The 22,780-nt window shown below is 63.9% G+C and overlaps 6 protein-coding genes across 13 annotated transcripts in view; 2 read left to right on the top strand and 4 right to left on the bottom strand.

The window, feature by feature from the left end:
• Positions 1-1,403, bottom strand: part of LOC103822289 (uncharacterized) — a 33,474-nt gene extending 32,071 nt beyond the window's left edge. The window contains 1 exon segment of the mRNA XM_050974716.1: positions 45-1,403. Within this exon segment, the coding sequence (XP_050830673.1) occupies positions 45-417 (373 nt within the window). The 5' untranslated portion in view covers positions 418-1,403.
• Positions 1,404-1,514: 111 nt separating this feature from the next.
• Positions 1,515-3,776, top strand: AIP (aryl hydrocarbon receptor interacting protein). The gene is made up of 6 exons (XM_030240792.2): positions 1,515-1,722; positions 1,852-2,031; positions 2,228-2,416; positions 2,595-2,771; positions 2,858-2,999; positions 3,084-3,776. The coding sequence occupies exons 1-6, from the start codon at positions 1,624-1,626 to the stop codon at positions 3,287-3,289; spliced, it is 993 nt and encodes a 330-aa protein (XP_030096652.1). The 5' UTR covers positions 1,515-1,623; the 3' UTR covers positions 3,290-3,776.
• A 229-nt stretch (positions 3,777-4,005) lies between these two features.
• PITPNM1 (phosphatidylinositol transfer protein membrane associated 1) lies at positions 4,006-15,512 on the bottom strand. 3 transcript variants are annotated; one of them, XM_018922110.3, is made up of 24 exons: positions 15,306-15,512; positions 14,624-14,731; positions 13,749-13,963; positions 13,554-13,675; positions 10,929-11,153; positions 10,539-10,853; positions 10,086-10,181; positions 9,869-9,976; positions 9,699-9,760; positions 9,384-9,628; positions 8,694-8,883; positions 8,484-8,591; positions 8,248-8,390; positions 7,843-8,021; positions 7,358-7,528; positions 7,017-7,166; positions 6,769-6,917; positions 6,585-6,695; positions 6,334-6,450; positions 5,977-6,125; positions 5,726-5,875; positions 5,202-5,385; positions 4,834-4,962; positions 4,006-4,728 (listed from the first exon to the last, which is right to left on the bottom strand). In XM_018922110.3, the coding sequence occupies exons 2-24, from the start codon at positions 14,699-14,701 to the stop codon at positions 4,462-4,464; spliced, it is 3,663 nt and encodes a 1,220-aa protein (XP_018777655.2). In that variant the 5' UTR covers positions 14,702-14,731; positions 15,306-15,512; the 3' UTR covers positions 4,006-4,461. The 3 variants fall into 3 exon arrangements, with proteins under 3 accessions (XP_018777655.2, XP_050831099.1, XP_050831100.1); XM_050975142.1 differs by lacking the exons at positions 7,358-7,528; positions 15,306-15,512 and having other exon boundaries at positions 14,624-15,246; XM_050975143.1 differs by lacking the exons at positions 4,006-4,728; positions 4,834-4,962; positions 15,306-15,512 and having other exon boundaries at positions 5,281-5,416; positions 14,624-15,246.
• A 144-nt stretch (positions 15,513-15,656) lies between these two features.
• On the bottom strand, positions 15,657-16,796 carry CDK2AP2 (cyclin dependent kinase 2 associated protein 2). Its single transcript, XM_050975155.1, has 4 exons — positions 16,462-16,796; positions 16,207-16,307; positions 15,982-16,114; positions 15,657-15,868 (listed from the first exon to the last, which is right to left on the bottom strand). Exons 1-4 carry the CDS (start codon positions 16,550-16,552, stop codon positions 15,801-15,803), a joined length of 393 nt encoding a protein of 130 aa, XP_050831112.1. The 5' UTR covers positions 16,553-16,796; the 3' UTR covers positions 15,657-15,800.
• A 511-nt stretch (positions 16,797-17,307) lies between these two features.
• Positions 17,308-19,966, bottom strand: CABP2 (calcium binding protein 2). 5 transcript variants are annotated; one of them, XM_050975149.1, is made up of 7 exons: positions 19,519-19,966; positions 18,915-19,076; positions 18,764-18,794; positions 18,546-18,680; positions 18,366-18,475; positions 18,140-18,287; positions 17,308-18,085 (listed from the first exon to the last, which is right to left on the bottom strand). In XM_050975149.1, exons 1-7 carry the CDS (start codon positions 19,774-19,776, stop codon positions 17,913-17,915), a joined length of 1,017 nt encoding a protein of 338 aa, XP_050831106.1. In that variant the 5' UTR covers positions 19,777-19,966; the 3' UTR covers positions 17,308-17,912. The 5 variants fall into 5 exon arrangements, with proteins under 5 accessions (XP_050831106.1, XP_050831108.1, XP_050831105.1 ...); XM_050975151.1 differs by adding an exon at positions 19,175-19,320 and having other exon boundaries at positions 17,308-18,287; positions 19,519-19,593; XM_050975150.1 differs by having other exon boundaries at positions 17,903-18,063; positions 19,519-19,962.
• Positions 19,967-20,153: 187 nt separating this feature from the next.
• The window catches only part of NDUFV1 (NADH:ubiquinone oxidoreductase core subunit V1), a 28,661-nt gene continuing 26,034 nt past the window's right edge, over positions 20,154-22,780 (top strand). Inside the window, exons 1-10 of one of the 2 annotated variants that reach the window (XM_050975146.1) lie at positions 20,155-20,320; positions 20,404-20,486; positions 20,564-20,734; positions 20,815-20,998; positions 21,080-21,269; positions 21,598-21,810; positions 21,878-22,044; positions 22,119-22,200; positions 22,275-22,420; positions 22,494-22,674. In XM_050975146.1, the coding sequence (XP_050831103.1) occupies positions 20,267-20,320; positions 20,404-20,486; positions 20,564-20,734; positions 20,815-20,998; positions 21,080-21,269; positions 21,598-21,810; positions 21,878-22,044; positions 22,119-22,200; positions 22,275-22,420; positions 22,494-22,577 (1,374 nt within the window). In that variant the 5' untranslated portion in view covers positions 20,155-20,266 and the 3' untranslated portion in view covers positions 22,578-22,674. Of the gene's footprint in view, positions 20,321-20,403; positions 20,487-20,563; positions 20,735-20,814; positions 20,999-21,079; positions 21,270-21,597; positions 21,811-21,877; positions 22,045-22,118; positions 22,204-22,274; positions 22,421-22,493; positions 22,675-22,780 lie in introns of those variants that run through there. The other variant, XM_050975147.1, reaches the window with a different exon arrangement.

Here is a 22,780-nt window from a genome sequence, read left to right as displayed (position 1 = left end):
CCCGCCGCCGCCGCGGGCTCCGCTCCCGCCCGCCCGGCACTCACCCCCGCACAGCCGCACGCACACGAGCAGCCCCAGACCCACCAGCGGCCCCATGGCCACCGGCCCCCAGCCAGCGCAGCCAGGCCACCTCTCGCCAGCGCCCGAGCCAATGCACGCAGCAGCAGCAACAACAGCAGCGGGGCAGCCTTTATCAGGCGCCTCATCTCCCGGCTGCGGGGCCGCGGCCTCCAATAACCTGCTCCGTGCCCAAATATGAGCCTCGCCTGCGCCTCTGCCGTCACACACCTCGCCACAGTGGGCTGCCACCCGGATGTCCCCGGGGGGAGACAGCCCCCCCACAGCACCTGCCCTGCGGGGGCCCTTCCTGCATGCCCCGCGGCTCCAACGCTGCTGCTGCAGCCTGCCAAGAGCCATCCTGATGGCGAGTATGGGCTTCAGCCCACATCCTACCAAGAGCAGCCAGGGAACCACCTGTAGCTCGGGCACCTGCAAAGCTCAAAGCCCCACGCTCGGGGCGCTCCCCTCCCGGCTGATCGGAGCCCCCGCGGGGGGTGGCAGAGGCCCCCGGCTCTCGGCGGGCTGCCAGCTGCCCGGTCCCTCGCGGTGGCTCTGGCACATGCCGCTGCTGCCGCAGCTGCAGCCCCGCGCTCGCCTCGCCGCCAGGGCAGGAAGGAGGCGGTTTCCCCCCGGCGGCTCCCGGCCTCGCCAGCGACCGCACGCGCCTCCCGACACCTGCGCTGCCGCCGAGAACGCCGCGGCTCCGCGCTAGCTCTGCCCTGCTGTGAAGCCACATTCCGGGGGGGTACAGAGCGCACTTGGTTTTCTGGGGACCCACATGCGTAATCTTGGATCAAGCACGTCCGGAAAACAAGTGGTGCATGAGGGGGGTGCAAGAGCTCTGTTGAGTTCTCGGCTGTGTGAGGGTGACAGTGGGTCTGAGTCAGCCCCAGCAGTGCTGAGCGGTGACAGTGCCAGCAGAACAGCATGCTCCCAACGGGGTCACTCCTGCAGCAGCGCACTCAAAGCCAGGAGTCCCCAGCCTTTTTATGGGACTGGGGACCTACCACTTGCCAGTGTCCTCGTGTCACCTCAGGATATCTCGTGAGTTGCCCTAAGCCCTGTTAAGCCCTGAGGTGCCCCCCCGCAAGGGTTTCGCCCGGCGCTGCTGCGGCTGCCTGTCCTTCCTGCCTACACGCAGACCCAGCCGGGGCTGGCGGGAGGGGACGACCCGGCTACGCTCCCGCCGCGGCGGGCAGGAACCCTCGCAGTGGGTCTCGGCGACATTATCAACCTCCCATTCTACTGCGGCCTTTGCATGTAGGTGGCAGAGTGCCACAGGAGGTTTCACTCCGGAATGACTCCCGTGTCTCCTGCAATGACACCCAAGAAAGGTGGGGGGGAGACGGGAAACCAGGAGAACCACGTAGGAACGGGGCGAGCAGCCGCCTCCGCTGGCTACGCCCCCTTCCTGTGACCACGCCTCATTCCCGGAGCCCCCGCCCCGCAGCGCCACCCCCGGGCCGGCAGGGGGAGCCCCGCGCAGCCGCGACGATCCGGAAAGAACCGAGGGGCGGCGGACAAGGCCGAGCCAGGGGTGGCTGCGCGGGCAGAGCGGGCGCGATGGCGCAGCAAGTCGAGCAGCTGCGGGCGGACGGCGTGGACAAGGAGGTGCTGCGGGAGGGCACCGGGCCGCTGCCAGACTTCCGCGACGGCACCAAGGTCAGGTCTGCGGGGGGACGGGCGGGGTGGGGGGATGTGGGAAGCGGAACGCGGCGGAGCAGGCGCGCATGCGCGCCCTCCCCCCCCGCGTTGCCACGGTGACGCCGCGGGCTCCTCCTGCTCCTTCAGGCCACTTTCCACTACCGGACGCTGCGATGCGGCGATGAAGAGACGCCGGTGGACGACAGCAGGGCGCGGGGGAAGCCCATGGAGCTCATCGCCGGGAAAAAGTTCAAGCTGCCGGTGTGGGAAGCGGCGCTGCGAACCATGCGGCCCGGCGAGCGCGCACGCTTCCGCTGCGACGCCAAGGTGAGCGTCACCGGGACCTGCCGAGAGGCGTGGTTTGTGGTTCGGGGGCGTGGCCTGAGCAGGTGGGCGGTGATTTTGTGTCGCGTGAGCGGGTGGCGGGCCCCCCGGTGCGCTCCAGCCGCGCGGTTCGAGCCTGGAACATCCTTGTATTTTCCCCCCTGCCTTCCTCAAATTCCGGCTCCCTTCCCTCCCGCAGCACGTGGTGCTTTACCCACTAGTATCCAAGAGCCTGCGGAACATTGCAGCAGGGAAGGACCCGCTGGAGGGGCAGCGGCACTGCTGCAGCATCGCCCAGATGCACGAGCACTACTCCCTGGGCTACCCCGACCTCGACGAGCTCCAGAAGAACCCCCAGCCCCTCATCTTTGACATCGAGGTGCTGAAGGTGAGGTGCCAGCATGGGGAGCTCGGGGTGAAAGTGTCCAGAAAACACACAGATGTGGCATGTGGGATGTGGTTTAGTAGTGGCCCTGGCAGTGCAGGAGTTGAGGACTCTAGAGGTCTTCTCCAGCCTAAACGATTCCATGATCCTGTTTTCTGATTCCATGATGGGGTGCTGGCAGGTGGAGCCACCTGGCTCCTACCAGCAGGACCCATGGGCCATGACAGATGAGGAGAAGCTCCAGGCTGTGCCCCAGATCCACAAGGAAGGCAATGAGCTGTACCGGCAGGGCAAGGTGTCTGAGGCAGCTTCCAAATACTACGATGCCATCGCCTGTCTCAAGAACCTGCAGATGAAGGTGGGTCTCCCCAGATACACACAGGCAGCCCTGGGAATGCAGGGCTTGAGAGCTGCCCCTCACTCTCCCTGCTCTGTCTGCCACAGGAGCAGCCAGGCTCTCCAGACTGGATCGAGCTCGACCAGAAGATCACACCCCTACTCTTAAACTACTGCCAGTGCAAGCTGCAGTGTGAGGAGTACTATGAGGTGCTGGACCACTGCTCCTCCATCCTCAACAAGTATGAGGGTAAGGACCCATGAGCCATCCCAGGTGCCTGTGGAGGGCACCAGGACACCCCCATCCTCTGCTGACCCTGGGTCTCTCCCACAGACAATGTCAAGGCCTACTTCAAGCGGGGCAAGGCCCATGCAGCCGTGTGGAACGTGGCCGAGGCGCAGGCTGACTTTGCCAAAGTCCTGGCGCTCGACCCCTCGCTGCGCCCTGTGGTCTCCAAGGAGCTGCGGAGCCTGGAAGCGCGGCTGCGGGAGAAGGACGCCGAAGACAAGATCCGCTTCAAGGGCATCTTCTCCCAGTAGAGTCTGTGGCTGCAAGGGAGAGCCCAGTGCTCTCGGGACAGGTTCTTTTAGATATTCCACATGTGGAATGGTCATGGATGTTTATTAATGTTTAATACAGATTTTACTTATTTGAAGTCAGTGGAAATGGCCCCGGAGCTCACCATGGCCTGGGGACACAGCCAGGGCTCATCATCATGCCAGGGGTACGTGGGTGACAAGAGCCTGCTGCTTCCTGCCAACTTTTATCACTTATTTGATGTTTTTATACTTTATAGTGGCCGTGGAGGGGCGGCACTGAGCCTCGGCCCCAGCTCTAACTTGTTTGTGCCTGTTCTCTGTGCCACGCCATTGTCACTTATCCAGGCTGCTGCTATCATCCCAAACCAGTGTCTCCTCTTGTCATGTCAGTGTCGGGAATATTTTATATAGAGTAACAGCTTTTTCCTGCTATCTCTATAAATCTCTGATCATGCTATACCAAGATAAACTCAAGTAAAACCAGTCACACCCCCTGGTCACTACAAAAATTTGCTGCTAGAGGTGAAATGAGGGGAAACCAAGTTGGAGAGGGGGAGGGTATCAGCAGCAGCACAGCCCACACACCCCAGGCTCTTTTCCCTGTCCTAAATTGCTTGTGACCCTGTGGGACATGGTGTCCCTGGAGGCTCCCCAGGGCCTTCCCAATGGGTGGGAACCCTGCGGCCATAGGCACAGAGCAGACTCATGGGTGCTGGCACCTTGTCATAACATCTCTTTATTCAACACCAAAACGAAATGGGGGGGAAGAGGAACCACTCTGGAACCCCAGCCCAGCCCTGTGCCACGACACCGGACGGAAATAAATAGGTGGGAAGGTGCCACTCGCGCTGGGGCACAGCCACAGCCCCCAGTTCTGCACAGGGATAATGACCCTGGGGTGCAGACCCCACTGGGCACTGCCCAACGGCCCGAAAGGACCAGAGGGGAGGGGGCTGGGGGCAGCAGGGAGGACCAAGGGTGGCTCTACCCTGAGGGGATCACTCTGGTCCTCTGGGGGGCTCTGAGCCTTCTCCCAGCACCCCCTGGTCTCAGGGGACCCAGCACCCTCATCTCCTTACGATGGCCTCATGGCCCAGCACCGGCTCTGTCCCCAGGTGCTCCTTGCTGGGAAATGAGGGATGTGGCAGAAGGGGGACATGGCCGTGCCACCCTCACTCCTCACCCTCCAGCTTGAGGCTGATGCTGCGGGGCTTGGTCCGGGAAAAGCCAGGGGGTGCTGAGGGGGGCCCCCCATCCCGCTCTGCCTGGCTGGAGCCTCGGGAGCGCAGGAGCTGGCTCTGCTTCCGCAGGAAGTCGACAGGCGCTGGGCAGCCATAGGTGCCTTTGCCCAGCACAGGTCGTGGGGGGCCCTTGGGGGAGTGAGCCAGGGCTGCAGCTTCCAACTGGGCCAGGTGGGCAACGTAACCCTCAGAGAGGAACTGGAGGACACACAGGCAGCTTGAGCCAGTGGCCACGGCCGGCTGGTGGGGTCAGCCATTATCCCCTGTATCCCCAGTCTGTCCCCAGCCCTACCACTACCATACCTGGCATTGGTTGTTGAACTTCTTGACAGCCCGTCCCACAATGTAGATGTGTGCTGGCGCGAGTCCCAGTGAGCTATAGACGGAGACATCCTTGGTGGAGCCGTAGCCAGCGACTATGGAGATCTCTGCCTGCCCAGGGACAAGAACATTAGGGCAAGGAACAACCCTTCCCACAGGGACAGCTACCCCTAAGAGCTTGGACACCCTCATGTTAAGAGGGATGGCTGGGAGCTGCCCTGAGAAGCTTCCAGCTCTGCCATGGCAATGCAGTCCAGCTCCCAGCATCTCCACCAGGATGCAGAGTTGCACAGGATTCAGCACAGCCCACACCACCCAGCCCTGTGTCCCAGCAGCACCCCCATGCCCACCTCAGTGCGCAGGCTCTGCAGGAAGGCGGCTTTCTGGCGCAGCGGGTCGTGGGTGAGCCCGTCGCAGAAGGAGACAGCGCCGTGGGGGAAGTTGTGCTGGGAGAGCCAGGCTACCACGCGGTGCTTCTGCATGTCGGGGCGCCCCGTCACGTAGATGATCATGTACCCCGAGTCCTGCCAGTGCCTAGGAGGGGACATGGGTGGCTGCCAGGAGCCTGTGTGGAGACAGTCCTGCTATGGGTAGCTGGGATCTCCCATTACAGCATGTGGGTGCTGCCTCCAAAACCTCCCTGTTCCCAGGAATTTTATCAAGGAGAAGGCACAGCAGAGCTCTGGGCACCACATCCAAACTTGGATAGGATTATTTTCCACAAAGGACCATAGGGCACCAGCATAGAGATGGTGTGCTGGAGGCAAGGGAGTGGTGGAATACCCTGCCCCTTGTCCCTGCTCTGACACTCCCTGACTGAACTGTCACACCATGAAAGATGGGGACACTGACTCCCTGACTGAAGGGCACCCACCTTACAACGTCCACAGCCCCCGCTCGCACTTTGGGGTCACTGCCCATGATGGAGACGCTGGCAGTGAAGGAGCCATCGATGCTGAACACAACGGACTCGGTGCCACGGGCCACCACAGTCAGGTACGCCTCAGCATAGCTGTGGTCCCCTCTGCAAAGGCAGAGGTGGTGGCTCAGCACCAGCTCTGCTGCCAGAGCAACAGGTGTAGCTCTGCCGAAAGGGCTGGAGGAGAAACTCAGGCAACACCTCACCTGACCACCATGCGCACAGGGTAGATCCCAATGGCCAGAGCCTTGTCTGGAGGGATGGTGAAGGTCACGCGCCCGCTGCCACTCGTCACCTCGGTGCCATAGTACAGCCACTTCCCTGACAGCGGCTGCGTCATGATGTAGATGTCCACCTGAGAGAGGGAAATGGGCTGGGCACAGGCTGGACCCCCACATCCTCCTGCATCCCCACACAACTCCTTACAACCTTCTCCCACCATCCTACACAGGGTCCTGTTAACCACATCCTTCCCCTACTGTGGGTGACACCAGCCCCATGCCCAATCCTGGACACCCCACCCTGTTTGAGGGGTCCTGGTGGCCCCCTGAGCCCAGCAATACCTTCTCCCCAGTCAGTGTCACCACATCCAGGGGTCCGTACATGAAGCGCCCGCTGAGGACCTGTGCTTTGCCCTCACACACAATGACATCGCAGGCACGGTGGTTGGCTGTCACGTTCTGCAGGCACATGGGGTGTTCAGCAGCTCCTGGGGGAGCTCCTGAGGCACCACTGGGACACCACTGGGCTGTGGGATTGTCCCAGAACCCACACACACCAGGATGCCCCTGGTGGCCTCCCGCTGGCCACATACCCGGATCTTCACTTGGGTGCGCTTGCGCTGCCACTTCTCCCGCGGGATGGCGGGGCTGTAGATGGAGCTCTCCTCACTCTCCGCAGGCTGTGGCCCCTCTTTCTCCATCACCTGTTGACAGCATAGGACCAGGTCAGCCTCTACTGGCCCTGGCTTGCCACCCACCCCACCGGGCCCACCATACCTGGCGCAGGATGAAGGCCACCACATCGGAGGATTCCCAGTAGCTGGCATGGAAGAGGTGGGGCAGGGTGATGGTGGGGAAGGCAGTCAGGGCGTCGGGGCAGTACAGAGAGTAGTCAATGCGCTTCGGGCCCCACCAGCGCTCCAGGACTGCGGGGAAAGCTGGAATGAAGCCTTTTCCAGACCTCATCCCCTGTTGGGCAGTCTAAGGTGCCCACATGGGATGGAGTGGGTGAGGATGACACTTACTCTTGACAACCTCACTGGTGCTGGCAGGAGTGGGGGGCTCTGCCAGCTCACTGCCCTTCCAGAAGCCCCCAAAGCTGCCAGTGGGGGTAGGGGGAGCAGCCACATCCATTTTGGGCAGAAACAGGGCAGAGTGTGTCTGCAGGGCCTCCGCTGAAGAGAGAGCTGGGTGAGCACACCCAGAGCCCCCAAGGACACCCACCACCCCAAGACACCCCTCCACTAGAGCCCCAGAGCAGTGGGAAGGGCTTGCACATCCCGCTACCTGCACCCAGCCAGGATGCTCTGGGTACCCTGACGTGGCACCAGGGTGTCTGGCAGCAGCCTGGTGGGAACCTGCTCACCCAACAGGGACGAGGTGCCATCACCCAGGGGGTACTTCTGGTATCGGGGCACGCTGAGCGGGGGCACAGCATGGAAGGCCTTGGCCAGGAGGGGCTCCAGGCGGGAGGCGCAGGGATCGGCAGCATGGAAGAGGTTGTAGATCTGTTCACAGGCAGGACGCAGCTGGGCCACTGCAGCACAGAGCGGGGTCAGGGGCACCAGGAGCAAAACACCCAGGAGGGGTAAAGCAGGACACAGCAAAAGGAAAGGCTAGACAGGGAAATTTGGGACACAAGGGATAGGCTGAGGCTGGCACAGAGCAGGAACACTCAGCCACCCACCAACACCCCCACAGCCAAGGCTAGGCATGCAAGGGGCTCAAACCCAAGCAGGGCTCTCTGGGGTGGTCCTGAGGAGCTCAGGCTTGTAAGGTGAGCATGTCTCAGGGACTTGAGCCCTGCAGGGAGGGTCAGGGGCTGGCACCATGGCAGGCAGGGATCCTCACCATCCAGAGCAGGCATGACGGTCTTGCGCAGCGCGAGCACCAGCCCCAGTGGGGAACCGAAGAGGAAGAAGCCGGATACCTTAAATTCGAGGCGGGTGCTGGCACCCTCTGCCCCATCCAGTGCCATGGCACTGCCCCGGGATGCCTCTGCCTCCAGCGGGGCCTCGCTGGCCTGCAGGCTGGGACAGCAGAGACAGTGGGCATGGGAAGGGATGGCAACATCTCATTCCCACCATCCTGAAGGCAAAGCTGTGTCTGGTGTGGCCCTGTTATCCCAAAGGAGTTCCAGCAAGATGTCCCCAGTGCAGGTAACCTCCATGAAATGCTCCTTCCCAGCCTGGAGCAGAGGGGAATTGCACCCTTTCCATAAAGCACAATATAGCTGACCATTCCCCTTGGGCTCACCTGCTTGTGGAGCTGTGCTGCTGGCTGTCCCCCTGTGCCCCTGGGGCTTCAGGGCTGGCCTGGCCCAACACCGGCGCTCCCTCTGTCCCATCAGCCAGCGGGTCTGGGCTGCCGCACTGCTCCGGGGAGATGGGCTCCGTGCTCTGCAGGGAGAGGCAGCAAACACCCAGATCTCATGTAGCCTCCAGTGCACCCCCCAACCCTCCCCAGGAGGTGTTGGAATGCAAGGCACTCACCAGACTGCCACGGCGGCTGCTGCTCCGGCTGCCCCCTGAGCCTGCCCGGCTCTGGCACAGGGCATCAAATCCCAGGATACCGCCCACGCAGTCCCCCAGCAGCACCACCTGCAGAGACCACAGATCCACAAGGAGGGTGAAACTCCCAAACCCTCCATGCAGGGTCACAGCTGGACCCCAGAGCCAAGCTTACCCCAGATTCCACCTCACCTGGCCGCAGAAACCAGTGCCCTCTCCAGAGTGCAGGAAGGCTGCGTAGGCCTGGTTGGCACGGGTGATGACGGTGCCCACGGCCTGCTGGTAGATGCCTGAGGAGGTGGCCAGCAGTGGAAGCGCTGCCAGCGGGATGTGGTCCTGGCTGCTGGACAGGCTGTCCCTGTCATGACTGTAAGGGCTGAGCCTGAGGGGACACAGTGAGGGATGAACGTGACTGTTCTGATGTCCTCATCTCACTGCAGGGTACTGGTTCATCCCAAATGCCCCACCAGGAGTAATCCCCATCCCGTTCCCTCCTACCACAAGACACTTGCTCACCCGGGATGCTGCATCCAGAGCTAACCCATCCCATCCAATTCCATGCCATTCCATGCTGCCTTGATGTCCCCATCTCTCTACACAATGCTTGCTCAACCCAGGATGCTGCATGAGTTATCCCCATCCTATCCCATCCTGCCCCACTGTCCTCATCCCACACCAAAACACCTGCATGCCCTCGGATACCACACCAGGAATTATATGTATCCCACCCCATCTCATCACACAACGCGTGCTTGCCCCAAGACACTGCACCAAGAGTTAACCCCCATCCCCTCCCCAGTCCTTAACGTCTACCAGAAGTGAAGTCCCCTCTCCAAGGATACTAGCTCCCTGGTCCCCTGCTTTCCCAGTAGGAATCCATACTTGGAGACAAGGGCGTAGGCAGCAGCACAGATGGGCGGGCAGGGCACCAGGCGCAGGGCCACGTGTCCTAGTGCCTCGGGAAAGTGGACACGGGTGACAGCATCAAAGGTGGCTGCCAGTGTGTGCACATCCGCCTGCTTGGAGCCCGGCTCCCCCGCTCCCTGATCCAGGATGTTCCCACTGTGGAGGATGAGGAAGAGCACGTGGATCCGGCACATCTGCTCCGTGCTCTCTGCCGTGCCTCCCTACAGGAAGGAGAGCAGTCAAGTCGGAGGGCACGGCAGGATGGCACGGCCCGAGGGAGGCGACACGCACCTCAGGGAAGCTGGATGTTCCCAATCCTTCACCATCCCCCTTGGTGACGCTGGCTCCATCCCCTGTAAGCACACAGCCCTGGTGAGGCAGATGGGGTCTCCAGGTGGGAATCAGACCCCTCCCAGGACATCCACCCCAGAATTTGGGGCCAGAGCACCCCCAGAGCTCACCCAGTGCGTCATCCAGCTCCATTGGCCGCTCAAGGGTGTCCAAGAAGTCGTTGGAGCTCCACTTGGTCATCTCCTTGGCGAAGACCTCGTCGCTGTCAGACAGATCCTCTGCAGAGCCAGGAGGGAAGCGTGGGTGGGGGGACATCCCTATGCCTTCATGCCCATCCTCAGATGCCCTTGCCCCCACACCCAGCCTATTCCAAGATGGTACCAGTACCGTGGGCATCGAAAAATTCCTCTTCGGAGCTGTTCTCTGAGTCCCGGGCAATGTTCTGCATCCGCCACTCTGACAGGCTCTGAGGAGACACGCCCCCTGCCACCCATGGCAGGTCAGCACTCACAGCCCCCTGCTGTGAGAGACCCCCTCTCCTACCCCCCAGCTCCCCCTTGGTCATGGACCCAGATGCCCAGGGAGATCTGGGGCCATCCCTGTGTCCCCCGGAGTCCCTCCTTGGGAGATCTGTGACTATCCCTGGGTCACCCTGAGTCCCTCCAGGAGATCCAGAACCATTCCTGGGTCATCCAGGGCCCCTTCAAGAATCCTGGGACCAGACCTGGGACACCCAGAGCCCCAGCCTAGGAGACCCAAGCCAGGCAAAACTGTCCCCTGACACATCCCCTATGGAGAACTGCAGCATCCAGGGCAAAACCACACCGGACCCAGTCTCACCTCCATGCTGGGAAGAATAGGAAGACCGGGAAGAGGTGGACCACTGCTTGGCAAAGGTATCATCCGAGGGGGTATCAGTCCCCGCCTGCAGCTCAGCCTCCTCCTGACTGCCAGGACCATCTGGCTCCGGCTGCCCCTCCGGGCTGACCCCAGCCGCGGGTGGCTCCTCGCCCTCGCCACACTTGGCCATTTTCTGTGCCAGCATTCGCGCCGTCTCCTCCTCCAGCTGCCGGATATCCTCCATCGTCAGGTCTGTCCACTCATCCTGCCAGCACCAGGCTTGGCGGTGGGCACGCAGCATCACCTTCCTCAAGCCTGGGGGAAAGTGAGTCCGCTGTGATCCCATGGCTGCCCAAAGGACCCTCCAGCAACCCACGGGTCCGAACTCACCCACGTCATGGATGAACTGCTCAATCTTGGACTGCATCCCCCAGTATCGGAACTCCACCTTGCAGAGCTTGTAGGCGCACATGAGGGGCCCGCTGGCTGCTGCTGCCTCCAGCCAGTCATCCCCCAGTGGCCCCCGGCCCGTCTTGGATGAGTGGTAGAGTTTGGGATCCTCCTCAGGTTTGTATTCCCCAGGGGATATGGGATCACGCACAATGTCAATGGTGTCTGTGGGGGGAACGGCGCTTGTCACCCCACAGCGCTTGGCAAGGGGGCACAGGTAGGGAAAAAAGGAAAAAGGGACAAAAATAAGGTCAAATTATTCCCATGAGCCATGCACCCAACACAGCTGGCAGCAAACACTCCCTGTCTGAGAATTCTAAAATCTTAGAGTTCTGGAATCATAGAAACCTGGAATGGCTTTGGTTGGAAGGGACCTTATGGATCCTCTCATTCCACCCCCTGCCATGGGCAGGGACACCTTCCACTATCCCAGGTTGCTTCAAGCCCCATCTGACCTGACCTTGGACACTTCCAGGGATAGAGCATCCACAGTTTTTCTGAGCCTGAGTCAGGGCCTCACCACCCTCAAAGGCAAGAATTTCCTAAGTGAACATATAAAATCCTATGGCTGGAGAATCACAGACAACCCTGGTGCAGCCAAAGACACCTCTGTCCCCACGTGGGACCCCAATCCTCTCCCAGGGAGCAGCACAGGGAGGGAGGGTCTGGGAGCTGGGGAGAGCTGGGGCTGACACACATACACACATTAGCTGGCAGATCTGGCAGCTGCAGAGTAATCCCAGCCACCCTGGGGGGCGTGGGGGCTGAGGACAGGGACAGCACATGGGGCAGCTTGGCACAGCTCCCAGCTTCCCCCCCCAAAAAGCCCAAGGGTCCCCCAAAACCAGGGCACAGCAAAACCACCATGTGACACAGGAGCCTCCAGAGAGCCAGAAAGCGGGGAGGGCAATGAGCCCCATCTCCAGACAAAGGTGACCTTTTCTGAAATGAGAGTGAGCTCCCCCCACATAAGAATGACCTTCCAAGACCAGAGAAAGGCTCCTGAATGTCACCCAGGAAAACACGATCCAACAAGGAAAACACGATCCAACAGCCATTCAGGCTCAATCCAGCACAAAATCTGCTAGAATTTGGCTTTTCCAGCCCTATCCCCAGGTCATAGTCTGGGGGATGCCAGGGCACCCCACTGGCTCCCAGTACCATCCTGCAGCACTGTCCCCATTTCCAGGCTGTGCCAAACCCATTGATTTGCCCTCTTTGATGTCCCCAAGGTGCTGCCAGCCTCTCTTCCTCCAGCTTGGACTGCAAAAATGGGGAAAGAAAACTAGAGTTGCCCTGAATCCACAAAAATGATGCAATGCACAGCATGATGCCAAGCATCTTGGATAACAGCAGCAAAGAGCTGGGATAGGACCTGCTGTCCCCAAGCAGCTCCTGGCAGTGTCATTCCCATCACAATCCAACTCCCTTTGCTTTTGCCACTGGGAGAAAGCTGCCAAGGAAGCAGTTATCCCTGCGGATCACCCAGACCATGTTTTTCCATTGCCCTTTGAAACGTGAGAGGGGTTTAAATCTGTCAGTGTTACAAGACACCAGGGCAGAGAAATCCCAGTGGGATCCACACTGGTCCCACTTCAACCCTCCTCCCTGTGGAAGGCAGCAGCCACTGGAGATGCCGAGTGCCCTATGGAATGCCCACTGGATGGGCACAGAGAGTGGAAAACCAGGCAGTGGGCACGGGGCCATGCCCTGATGCCGTCTGCTTGGCCCTGGTGGTTTCCTGGGGGCAGCAGGGGCAGAATTCCTGCCCCCAGGTCCCAGCCATCAGTATCCCTGCCGGACATCCCCAGTGCCGCAAGAGCCAGGGAGAGAAATAGGTCAGATGAATCATTTCCTCCGAGTGCCTATTTTGGGCCTCCATTTTAAGAGGCAGTACGTCACACTCCACACTCTGGTGCCTGAACTGACCACGTCCAACACCACCGAGAATGGGAACTCGGTGGAGAGGGAAGAATCCCACCCCAAGCTCCCTGTTCTGCCCACCAGTCCCAGCAGAAAGGAGCCAGATAGTGATCTGGAGCAAAGCCCTGGGGAGGGAGGAAGCAGGGCAGGGAGTAGGAAAATGGGGACATGCTTTTCCAGCTCTCACTGCTCCAGCTGATCCAAAATACCCCACAAGACCCAGGTATGGGGTCCCATGGACACCAGGAGAGACTGAGAAGGCAAAACCATGCCAGAACAAGGCTTGGACAAGGAAGGAGAGGGGAGTAGGCTGGCACTAGAAAGGAGAAGCTGCAAACAGAAATAGAGGCAAGGGAAGAGGCAGAGGACAAAACTGTCCCTGAAAATATCTTTAATATGGAACTTGATTCAGCAGTGCTGAGAGGGAGTGGGCAGGGAGCTCAGAGAAGGGAGTCTGGGGCAGGGATCTCAGGATCTAGGGAGCTCTTCCCTTCCAGCATCCCTGAAACATGAGGACCGGCAAGAAGAGTGAAGTTGAGCCCCTAAGGTCCCATTACAACCACACACCCATCGCAGAAGCATTATGCGGGAATCCCAGAAGCCACAGTGTCCTGCCCAATTCTCCAAGCCAGCGATACCCACCCAAAATCCTCTGCCTCTTCTCCGCCACGCTCAGGTTGAAGATGTTGGTCTGCTGCCCTGCATCCGGGCGGTAGTATGTCTCGATCTCAATGGAAAACTTCTCCACGAAGGGACACGTATACCTGGAGGGGCACAGGACTGAGCCCAGGGGCATGGCCAGTCCTGCAGCCCACCCCGCCTCCTCCCAGCTCCCACCTGGTGCGTGTGTAGGGATAAGCATTCCAGGACTCCTCCTCCACCTGGAGCGCGGCTTTGGGAAGCAGCGCCCGGAACCAGCTGGGGATGTGGGAGCCAACGTGGTAGATCTTGTGGGTGTACTGGCCGCTGCCCCCAGGGCCATCGCTGTAGGGTCGGTTGGCCAGGATCTCCACGCCACTGCCCTCGCCACTCGACTCCTCCCGGCTCTTCTTCTGCACCAAAACGACGGCTCGGTGCGGCCCCTCCAAGCCCCAAGACCCCACCCCCACAGGCGCCCAGGGTCCGTGTACACTCCTGCCCCCATGTGTCGGCATCCACCGGACCCACACCTGCTCACAGGACCCCCTGCTTGGCTCGGTGGTCCCAAACCCGCCGGAAGCTTTAGTGAAACCCCTGCAACCTGCAGGGTTGATCCCTTGGGATCAGCCTCAGCCCCCCGCCGTGCCCCTCCAGGCTCCATGCTCAGCCCTACAGCTCCCCACTCTCTGCCCCACAGCCCCCTTACATCCTCCAGCACCCCATGCTCAGCCTCACAGTCCCCTGTGCACCCCCCGGCTCAGCCCCTGCACCCTTCACGCCTCCCCGCAGCCCACTACAGCCCTCAGGCTACAAACTCTAGCCTCTCTCAGCCCTCCGCACCCCCTCAGTCACAGTCCCCAGATCCCTGCACCCCTCCAGCTCCCCATGCCCAGCCCCACAGCCCTGTGCACCCCCTCAGGCTCGGCCCGTGGACCCCACAACCCTCAGGCTCAGCACCATAACCGCAGACCCGTGCAGCCCCTGGGCTCACCCCCCAGACCACTGCATCCCCAGCTCCCCCCGCTCAGCCCCGCAGCTCCCCCAAGCCCTCATGCTCAGCCACGCATTCCCACCTGGATCATGTACAGCTGGGCCACCTGGTACTCCTCCAGGCTCATGGGCAGCAGGATGTGGTACTCCTTGATCAGCATGGCGGCGGCGGGGCACAGCGGGGGCAGCTCCTGAGGGGGTTTCCGTTACACCGCACCGGGCCGGCTCCGGGACAGCTCGGACCGGTTCGGCAACCCTTCAGAACCGCTCGGGGCACAATCAGCTCAGCCCGGTACGGGTTCGGCCCTTCTCGGAGCCGCTCCGTCCCCGGGTTCGGCTGAGTCCGGTATCGCTCGGCTCCGGGTTCGGTTCAGTCCGGTATCGCTCGGCTGCGCTCGGTCCCGGGTTCGACCCGGCTCGGCACCACGCTCGGCTGAGTTCGGTACCGTCCGGAACCGCTCGGCCCCAGGTTCAGCCCGGCTCGGACAAGCCCGGCCCCGGGTTCGGCGGAGTCTGGTACCGCTCGGCTCCCGGTTCGGCTCAGTCCGGTACCGCTCGACCACCCTCGGCCCTGGGATCGGCCCGGCTCAGTCCCACGTTCGGCTCAGTCCGGTACCGCTCGGCCCCTCTCGGCCCCGGGTTCGGCCCGGCTCGGCCCCACTGGTCTCGGCTCCGCTGCCATGGCAACGCAGCCCCCTCCACTCCCCCCCCGCCCGCCCGCCCGCCCGCCCGCCCGGTCCCCGCCGCCCCCCGGCCCCACCAAACCTGCGCCGCTCCGCACCGGCCCCTCGGATCGTGACATCACAGCCCGTTCCCACGGCGACAGCCGTGACGTAGGGAGGTGAGGGGGGGGCGTGACGTCAGAGAGCGGAAGGCAGCGAGCGCCACTCACGGGCGCTCCGCGTGTACCGGCACCACCGCCCCGGGAAAAACCCAGTGTTTTATCTTAAAAACCACTTTTTTAAGTCATCAACGAGTGGTCCGATCACTCCTGCACTTTCAGCTCCGGGACACCCACCCAGCGAGGCTCCAAACCCTCCCCCGACTCCCCCACCTCTACCCCGCGTCCCACCATCGCCATCGGACGCACCCCCGCGGGGACACACCGAGGCCAAGTCCCAACATTGTCCTTTATTTATAAAAACACGCATTTATAAAGAGCGGAGAGCGCGGGGAGGGGGGGCTCGGGCAGCACGGCGGCCCCCCCGCCCCCGCCGCCACCACCGGGAGGTCCCGGGGGGTCCCGGGTGGCAGCTGCCGTTACGTGCGGGCGTTTCGCTCTGTCTCTGCCAGGCACTCCCTGACCAGCGCCCGGGCGTGGATGATCCCTGCGGGGAGAAGCATAGGGACACCTCGAATCACCCTCCAGTAGCTCCCCACGGGGCTGAGGAGCCTCGGGGGCGCAGGCCCGCGGCCGCCCGGTTCCCCACGCTGCCCCTACCCCGCTTCAGCCGCTCCATGGCGCTCTTGCTGCCGGCGTAGGTGGGCCGGATCTCCTTCCCCATCTCCTCGATGACCGAGAGCAGGTCGGTGTAGGTGCTCTGCGAGCCCTGCGCCCCAGGGGGCTTCATGGCCTGCGGGAACAGGGGGACAAGCAGGGGCGGAGGGGCTGGGGGCCGCCGCCGCCGCCGCGCCCGGCCCCACCGGCCCCGGCGCCGCGCCTCACCTGCACGTAGCCCATGGACGGCGGCCCGAAGTCATTGAAGAGCGGCCGGAAAGGGGCGGCGGCGCCAGGGACGGAACCGGAGGGCGACGCGACACTCGTGGCTGCGAGAAACTGTGGGTCACGGCCGCACTCCCTCTTCCTCGGTACCACCCTCATCCGGTACCATCCCTTCCCGGGGTACCCCCCTCCATCCCTCCGGTCCCTCTCCGCTCCCGGTGCTCCCCGTCCCCCGCGGTTACCGCGGCGTTCTCTCACCGGCGGACGGTGCCCCGGGCCCCGGCGGGGCGGGGCTGGCGCTGGCGGCTCCGGGGGTAGCGGGAGCGGGAGCGATGGGCTTGTAGGACATCCCCGACGGCCGCCCGCCGCTCCCGGATCCCTGGAGCCCCGCGGCGGGGGTCGGCGTGCGGCCCCCGCGCTCGCCCCGCCGGTTGTATCGCCGGTGCCCGCCTCTCTTCAGCTCAGCTCGGCCCCGCTCGGCCCGGCGGGAAGCCGGGAACCGGAGCGGAGCGCGGCGGCCCCGGTTCCCGGTAGCGCTGCGCGGCCCCGGCCTGACCCGGGTCTCTCCCCCCTCCGCCGCCGCCGGCGCTTGCGGTGATGACGCAGGCGCGTCACGAGCGCGACGTCATCACGCCGCCGCGCGCCCGCCGGCCGGTCACCGTGGAGACACGCGGCGTCGGCCCCGCCCCCTCGGCGCCTCTCCGACCACGTGACTGCTGCGCAGACCACGCCCCCTCATTCGGCGGGCCCCCCTCGGGGTCACGTGACCGGCCGGCGCCTCTGCTTCGGGGCACGGGGGTTACCGGGTGCGGCACCGTCGGCACCACCACGCTCCGCCTGCCGCTAAGGGCCCCCGTATCACCCCACAGCCCCGAGCCGGCGCCGATCAGGGCGCTCCGACTCTCTGCTGGGGTGAACCCCGGCCCGGACTTTGGGGAACCGGTCCCACCCTCCGGCCGTGCATTTCCCGGAGCGCTGTGCCCGCGGTTCCGACTCCCTGCGGGGCTCCCGTGAGACACAGTGGGAGTCCAGGGTTTTGGGGGACACCAGTGGATGGCATGATCACGAATAAACTCTTTGGAAACAACATAAACACAAACCAAATGTCTGTAGAGAGAGTTTAATAATTTCAAAAGGGCAAAATTGGCCCCAAAACTGCAGCCAGGGCAGGGACGGAACCTACAGCAGCCCTGCCTGCAGCTGGCTGAGGCCCTTCCACCGAGTAATGCTTTATTTCTCCCCTGGAGGATCTCCTGGCTGGGCTGCTAGGAGTCTCTCCTGTGCTGGGGTCTGCCAGAACATCCATGAGGGTCCCTGCTAGCCCCAAAAGGGGAGGGATGCCTCATCCTAGGCAGGTCTGGAGTGGGTCTGAGCTCAATCCGTGGTGACAGGGTGGGTTATGCTGTGCAGTCCGCATTAAACCTGGCTTGCAGGGAGCCTGAGGGGCTCAGTGCGGCACACAGAGTGGGAATGGAGGCTGGAGGGATAAGCAGCAGGGATAGGGAACAGCTGAAGGAGAGGGGACAACGATTGTGTGACTTTTAGGGTGAGGTCTGGGTGGGAAGGGGAATGTTGCAGGGAGAGAGCAGAAATCAGGGCGAGAATAGTTGAAGCTCGGCCGAGCCTGTGCAGAAAAGGGTCCCAACTTCAGCCCCGGTGCCTCTCGCCACGGTCAGACCTCAGCATCGGAGCAGTTTCGGCAGCCAGCCTCACCCCAGGCACGGGCACTGCTGCGCCAGCACCACCCCAGCCCCTGGAGCTGGGGGTCCCTCTGTGGCCCCCTCGTCTTCATAAGGCACGGGGGGCTTGGGTCCTGCGTTGGCACACGCCACCCTCAGCGCGACATCATCCGCACAAACTCTGCCGGGGGGAGGGAAAACACCTGGAACATCCCAGATGTCCCTGGGAGTGCTCCTGGCCCCTTCCCTGCTCCTACCTTCGAAGTCCACCAGGCCATCACCATTGAGATCCACGTCCTTGAGGATCTCATCCACCTCCCGATAGTTGAGCTGCTGCCCCAGGAGCTTGCGCATGGCCTCCCGCAGCTCCGCCATGCTGATCTGTCCGTCCCCATTGGTGTCAAACTACGGACAAGGTCCCGCTGCCAATGGCCACCCCTGGCATGCTGACAGCCTACCTGTCTGTCCTCGCCATCCCCCTACCTCACGGAAGGCGTCACGCAGCTCCTTGATCCCAATCATATCTGCCGTCTCCGCCAGCATCTTGGGGCCCATCAGCTCCACGAAATCATCAAAATCCACCTTGCCCCCAGCTACAGCAGGAGAGGAGTGTCAGCGGGGCAGGGGCAGGGACTGATGGGCACCCACTGCCCCACCACGTACTGATCTGCTGGGACAGCTCGATGAGCTCCATCTCCGTGGGCATGTAGCCCATGGTCCGCATGCACTCGCCCAGGTCCTTGTAGCTGATGTAGCCGTCGTGGTCCTTGTCGAACTCCCGGAACGCCTGCTTCAGCTCTGAGGACACCACAGCGTCACCACCGGCACGCCGGCACCGCCACCAACCCGAGCGGGACCACCCCCCCCCGCCAGTGCCTCACCTTCGATCTCCTCGGGCCGCAGCTCCCGGTCCTGGGAAAGAGAGAACGGGAAGAGACGAAGGAGGGGTCCTACTCCCGGGGATCCCACAGGGATTCTGCCCTAAGCCCCCCGAGAGCAGGGGCAGCACACGGGGAGGGGACAGTCGTGTACCCGTTGGGTAATGGCGATGCTCTGCCGCAGGAAGATGCAGGCCGGCCCCACCAGCCCCTGCAGCACCGAGTATCCCTGCATCGGGGGGGTCTGCGCCGCGTCCAGCACGTCCTCAGTGTCCCCTGCGCCGGAGCCTGGAGCGCCCGAGCGTGGCTTCCCATCCTGCGGGTGGAGCAGCCGTCAGCGGCGGGGGGGCGGCCGAGCAGGGACGCCCCCCTCCTCCTCCTCCTGCCCCACGGGGTGTCACAGCCCTGCCGTACCTTGGGGAGCCGCCGCTCAGGGGTCTTGGTGCAGTTGCCCATGGCTGGGGGCTGCCCCCGCGCCGCAGGACATGCCTGGCCCCGGGGGGGCTGGCTGGCGCAGACCGCGGGGCTGCCACCGGGGATTTGAGGTTTTTATGGAATATCTGGGGATATGCAGGGCAGGCGCGGGGGGGTGGGTGCCGCGCCCGCGTGCATAATCCTCCGGATTATTCCCCGCTCGGCCGCCCTGCTCCAGATGTGGGCAGCCGCCCAGCTGTTCCCCAGTCCCGCAGCCTCCCTGCGAGGGCACGCAGGATCCCCGGCACCCACCGTGCCCCGGCCCTGTCCCCGCCGCCGGTTACCTGCCCAAAAGCGGGGGGCGGCCGGGGCCCCGGCTCCTCGACAGCCCGCTGAAGCTCCACGGGGGACGCACCACTATGGCTTAATCTCCCCTGGCTCCCCGCAGTGCCGGCGGTGCCGGGACCCCTGAGCCGAGGGGCCGGGCGGGAGCCGCGAGCCCCCCTCCGGCCGGGGCCGTGGCGCCGGTGGGTGCCCCGGCAGGTGGGGGGTGCGGGGCTGCCAGCGCCGCGCCGCTGCGGCCCGCGGAAGAGGAAGAACATTCCGCCCGCTCCTGCTCCTTCTCCCCACGGCCGTGGCCAAGCAGGAGGAAACCAGATCGCCCCGGACTGCGCTGGTCCCTCGCAGGGACGAGGCCACCGCTGTCCCCGGGACCCGCCGCGGAGCGCAGGAGATCGGGTGGAGAGCAGCGACCCCCCGGGGCGCTGGGGGAGGGGAGCGGGCCGCCCCGGGGGGCTCTGGGGGGGGGGCGGACGGGGGGCTCCGGTTTCAGCGCCGAAACCCGACCCGGGCCCGGGCGCGGGGCACGTGCCGGCGCGCCGCCAGCGAGGCCACGCCCCCCCGGGGCCACGAGCCCGCCTTGTGAACGCACCCCTCGCTCTGGCCCCTCCCCCTACGCGGTCCCGCCCCCAAACCGGGCCTGGTCCGGATTCTCTCGTGACGTCACTACCGCGCCGCCGGCGCTCCCCCTGACGTCACCGCGGGGGCGGCTGAAGGTGACGGTGGTCGGTCCCGGTGCCGGTGCCCCCCGCCATGGCCGGCAGGCAGCTGCTGGCGCTGCGGCGCCTGCCCGCCGCCTCCTTCTCGGTAAGCGGGACGGGGCGGGGAGCGCCGGGACCGTGCTGTACCGGTCCCGATGTTTCCGGTGCTGAATCCGTGTGTCCCCTCAGACGGCACCCAAGAAGACACAGTTCGGGTCGCTGCGGGATGAGGACCGGATCTTCACCAACCTCTACGGGCGGCACGACTGGCGGTGAGTAGCGGGAGCAGCGTGGGGAGTGCCGGTGGCCCGTGCTCGGTGCCCGGTGCCACCGTGCCCGGTGCCCGCAGGCTACAGGGCGCGCTGCGCCGCGGCGACTGGTACAAGACGAAGGAGATCCTGCTCAAGGGCGTGGACTGGATCCTCGGCGAGATCAAGACCTCGGGGCTGCGGGGCCGCGGCGGCGCCGGGTTCCCCACCGGGCTCAAGTGGAGCTTCATGAACAAACCCCCGGACGGGAGGTGAGACCGGGACCGCCCGTAGCTCCGGTAGCGCGGCCCCGGCCTGCGGGGAGCCCCCCCCTGACGTGAGCTGCCCGCAGACCCAAGTACCTGGTGGTGAACGCGGACGAGGGCGAGCCAGGCACCTGCAAGGACCGGGAGATCATGCGGCACGACCCGCACAAGCTGCTGGAGGGCTGCCTGGTGGCGGGGCGGGCCATGGGCGCCCGCGCCGCTTACATCTACATCCGCGGGGAGTTCTACAACGAGGCCTCCAACCTGCAGGTGGGGGAAGCGCCCCACAGCCCCCCCACACCCCCGGCGGGGCTCGGGGCGCTCCGGGGCTCACCCCCTGCCCTGCTGCAGGTGGCCATCCGTGAGGCCTACGAGGCCGGGCTGCTGGGTGGCGACGCCTGCGGGTCGGGATATGCCTTTGATGTGTTCGTGGTGCGCGGCGCCGGCGCCTACATCTGCGGGGAGGAGACGGCGCTCATCGAGTCCATCGAGGGCAAGCAGGGGAAGCCCCGCCTCAAGCCCCCCTTCCCTGCTGACGTGGGTACGGCCCCACAGCTCTGTCCTGAGTTCCCAGCTGCCACCCCAAAACTGTCCCCAGGACACTGTCCTGCTGCAGGGACACCACCACAGCCAATACCACGTCCATTAAGAGCACCCACTGTTCCACAGAATGGTGTGAAAAGTGTATCTCATTCCACCCTGCTTCCATGGGCCACATACCACGATCCCAGGTTGCTCTGAGCCCTGTTGAACCTGACCTTGGACACTTCCAGGGATGCAGCAATGCAGCAGCCACAGCATCTTTGGGCCACTTGTGCCAGGGCATCACCACCCTCACAGGGAGGAATTTTTTCCTAATGTTTCCCCAGGTGTGTTCGGCTGCCCCACCACGGTGGCCAACGTGGAGACGGTGTCGGTGGCCCCCACGATCTGCCGGCGCGGTGGCGCCTGGTTCGCCAGCTTCGGCCGGGAGCGGAATTCTGGCACCAAGCTCTTCAACATCTCGGGGCACGTCAACACGCCCTGCACAGTGGAGGAGGAGATGTCGGTGCCGCTGAAGGAGCTCATTGAGAAACATGCCGGTGAGCGCCGCGCTGAGCCGGGCCAGAGTGGGGCCGGAGCTGCCTGTCCTGACCCTCCTCTTTGCAGGAGGTGTCCGCGGGGGCTGGGACAACCTGCTGGCCGTCATCCCGGGCGGCTCCTCCACGCCGCTGCTGCCCAAGTCTGTGTGTGAGACCGTGCTGATGGACTTCGATTCCCTGGTGCAGGCGCAGAGCGGGCTGGGTACGGCCGCCGTCATCGTCATGGATAAATCGGTAAGGGATGGGCTCCCCCGACTCCCCCAGCCACGGTGGAACCCTCACCTTCCTCAGCCTCCCTCTCTTCCCAGACCGACATCGTCAAAGCCATCGCGCGCCTGATCGAGTTCTATAAGCACGAGAGCTGTGGGCAGTGCACCCCGTGCCGGGAAGGTGAGCGGGGGCTGTGGCTGCGGGGCTGTGGGGCGGGGCACGGCAGGGACCCATCCCCATCCCGATTCCTGCAGGTGTGGACTGGATGAACAAGGTGATGGCGCGGTTCGTGCGGGGCGACGCGCAGGCTGCCGAGATCGACGCGCTCTGGGAGATCAGCAAGCAGATCGAGGGACACACCATCTGCGCCCTGGGCGACGGCGCGGCCTGGCCCGTGCAGGTGAGGGGCCCGGAGGGCTTGGAGGGGCCAGCAGCCTTCCCCACCCCATTAACCACTGCCCCTCTCCATGCAGGGCCTCATCCGCCACTTCCGCCCCGAGCTGGAGGAGAGGATGCGGCGCTACAACGAGGCCAAAGGCCGAGCAGCGTCGGCTTGAGGATCCACCACCACACCTCCCTTGTCCTCCTTGGAAGGGGTTTCTGGGGTGCTGGCAGCACTCAGAGGGTTCTCAATAAATGCTGCTGTGCTCCCAGGCTCTGCTGTGGACATTAAATGGTAGGAAGGGACTGACAGGGCAGAGGGCCTCAGAGTCCTGCTGCCCCTGGAGCAGGAGATACCTAGGGATCATGGGGTAAAACA

Source organism: Serinus canaria, chromosome 5, assembly GCF_022539315.1.
Source record: "Serinus canaria isolate serCan28SL12 chromosome 5, serCan2020, whole genome shotgun sequence".
NCBI lineage: Eukaryota > Metazoa > Chordata > Aves > Passeriformes > Fringillidae > Serinus > Serinus canaria.
Note: the sequence above shows the minus strand (reverse complement) of the source record. Positions and strands in the feature narration are given on the sequence as shown.

Coding starts and splice junctions, on each gene's coding strand:
- AIP (XM_030240792.2), top strand. CDS start 1,624: ATGGCGCAGCAAGTCGAGCAGCTGCGGGCGGACGGCGTGGACAAGGAG. Junction 2,032..2,227: donor GCTTCCGCTGCGACGCCAAG/GTGAGCGTCACC, acceptor TCCCTCCCGCAG/CACGTGGTGCTTTACCCACT. Junction 2,417..2,594: donor TTGACATCGAGGTGCTGAAG/GTGAGGTGCCAG, acceptor GGGTGCTGGCAG/GTGGAGCCACCTGGCTCCTA.
- PITPNM1 (XM_018922110.3), bottom strand. CDS start 14,701: ATGCTGATCAAGGAGTACCACATCCTGCTGCCCATGAGCCTGGAGGAG. Junction 6,696..6,768: donor TGGCCTTCATCCTGCGCCAG/GTATGGTGGGCC, acceptor TGCTGTCAACAG/GTGATGGAGAAAGAGGGGCC. Junction 5,386..5,725: donor GGGGCTGTGGACGTTGTAAG/GTGGGTGCCCTT, acceptor GTCCCCTCCTAG/GCACTGGCAGGACTCGGGGT.
- CABP2 (XM_050975148.1), bottom strand. CDS start 19,776: ATGTTCTTCCTCTTCCGCGGGCCGCAGCGGCGCGGCGCTGGCAGCCCC. Junction 19,077..19,518: donor CGCCCCCCGCTTTTGGGCAG/GTAACCGGCGGC, acceptor CTCCACCCGCAG/GATGGGAAGCCACGCTCGGG. Junction 18,288..18,365: donor TGCGTGACGCCTTCCGTGAG/GTAGGGGGATGG, acceptor CCTTGTCCGTAG/TTTGACACCAATGGGGACGG.
- CDK2AP2 (XM_050975155.1), bottom strand. CDS start 16,552: ATGTCCTACAAGCCCATCGCTCCCGCTCCCGCTACCCCCGGAGCCGCC. Junction 16,308..16,461: donor GCCCGGGGCACCGTCCGCCG/GTGAGAGAACGC, acceptor AGTTTCTCGCAG/CCACGAGTGTCGCGTCGCCC. Junction 16,115..16,206: donor CGTCCATGGGCTACGTGCAG/GTGAGGCGCGGC, acceptor CTGTTCCCGCAG/GCCATGAAGCCCCCTGGGGC.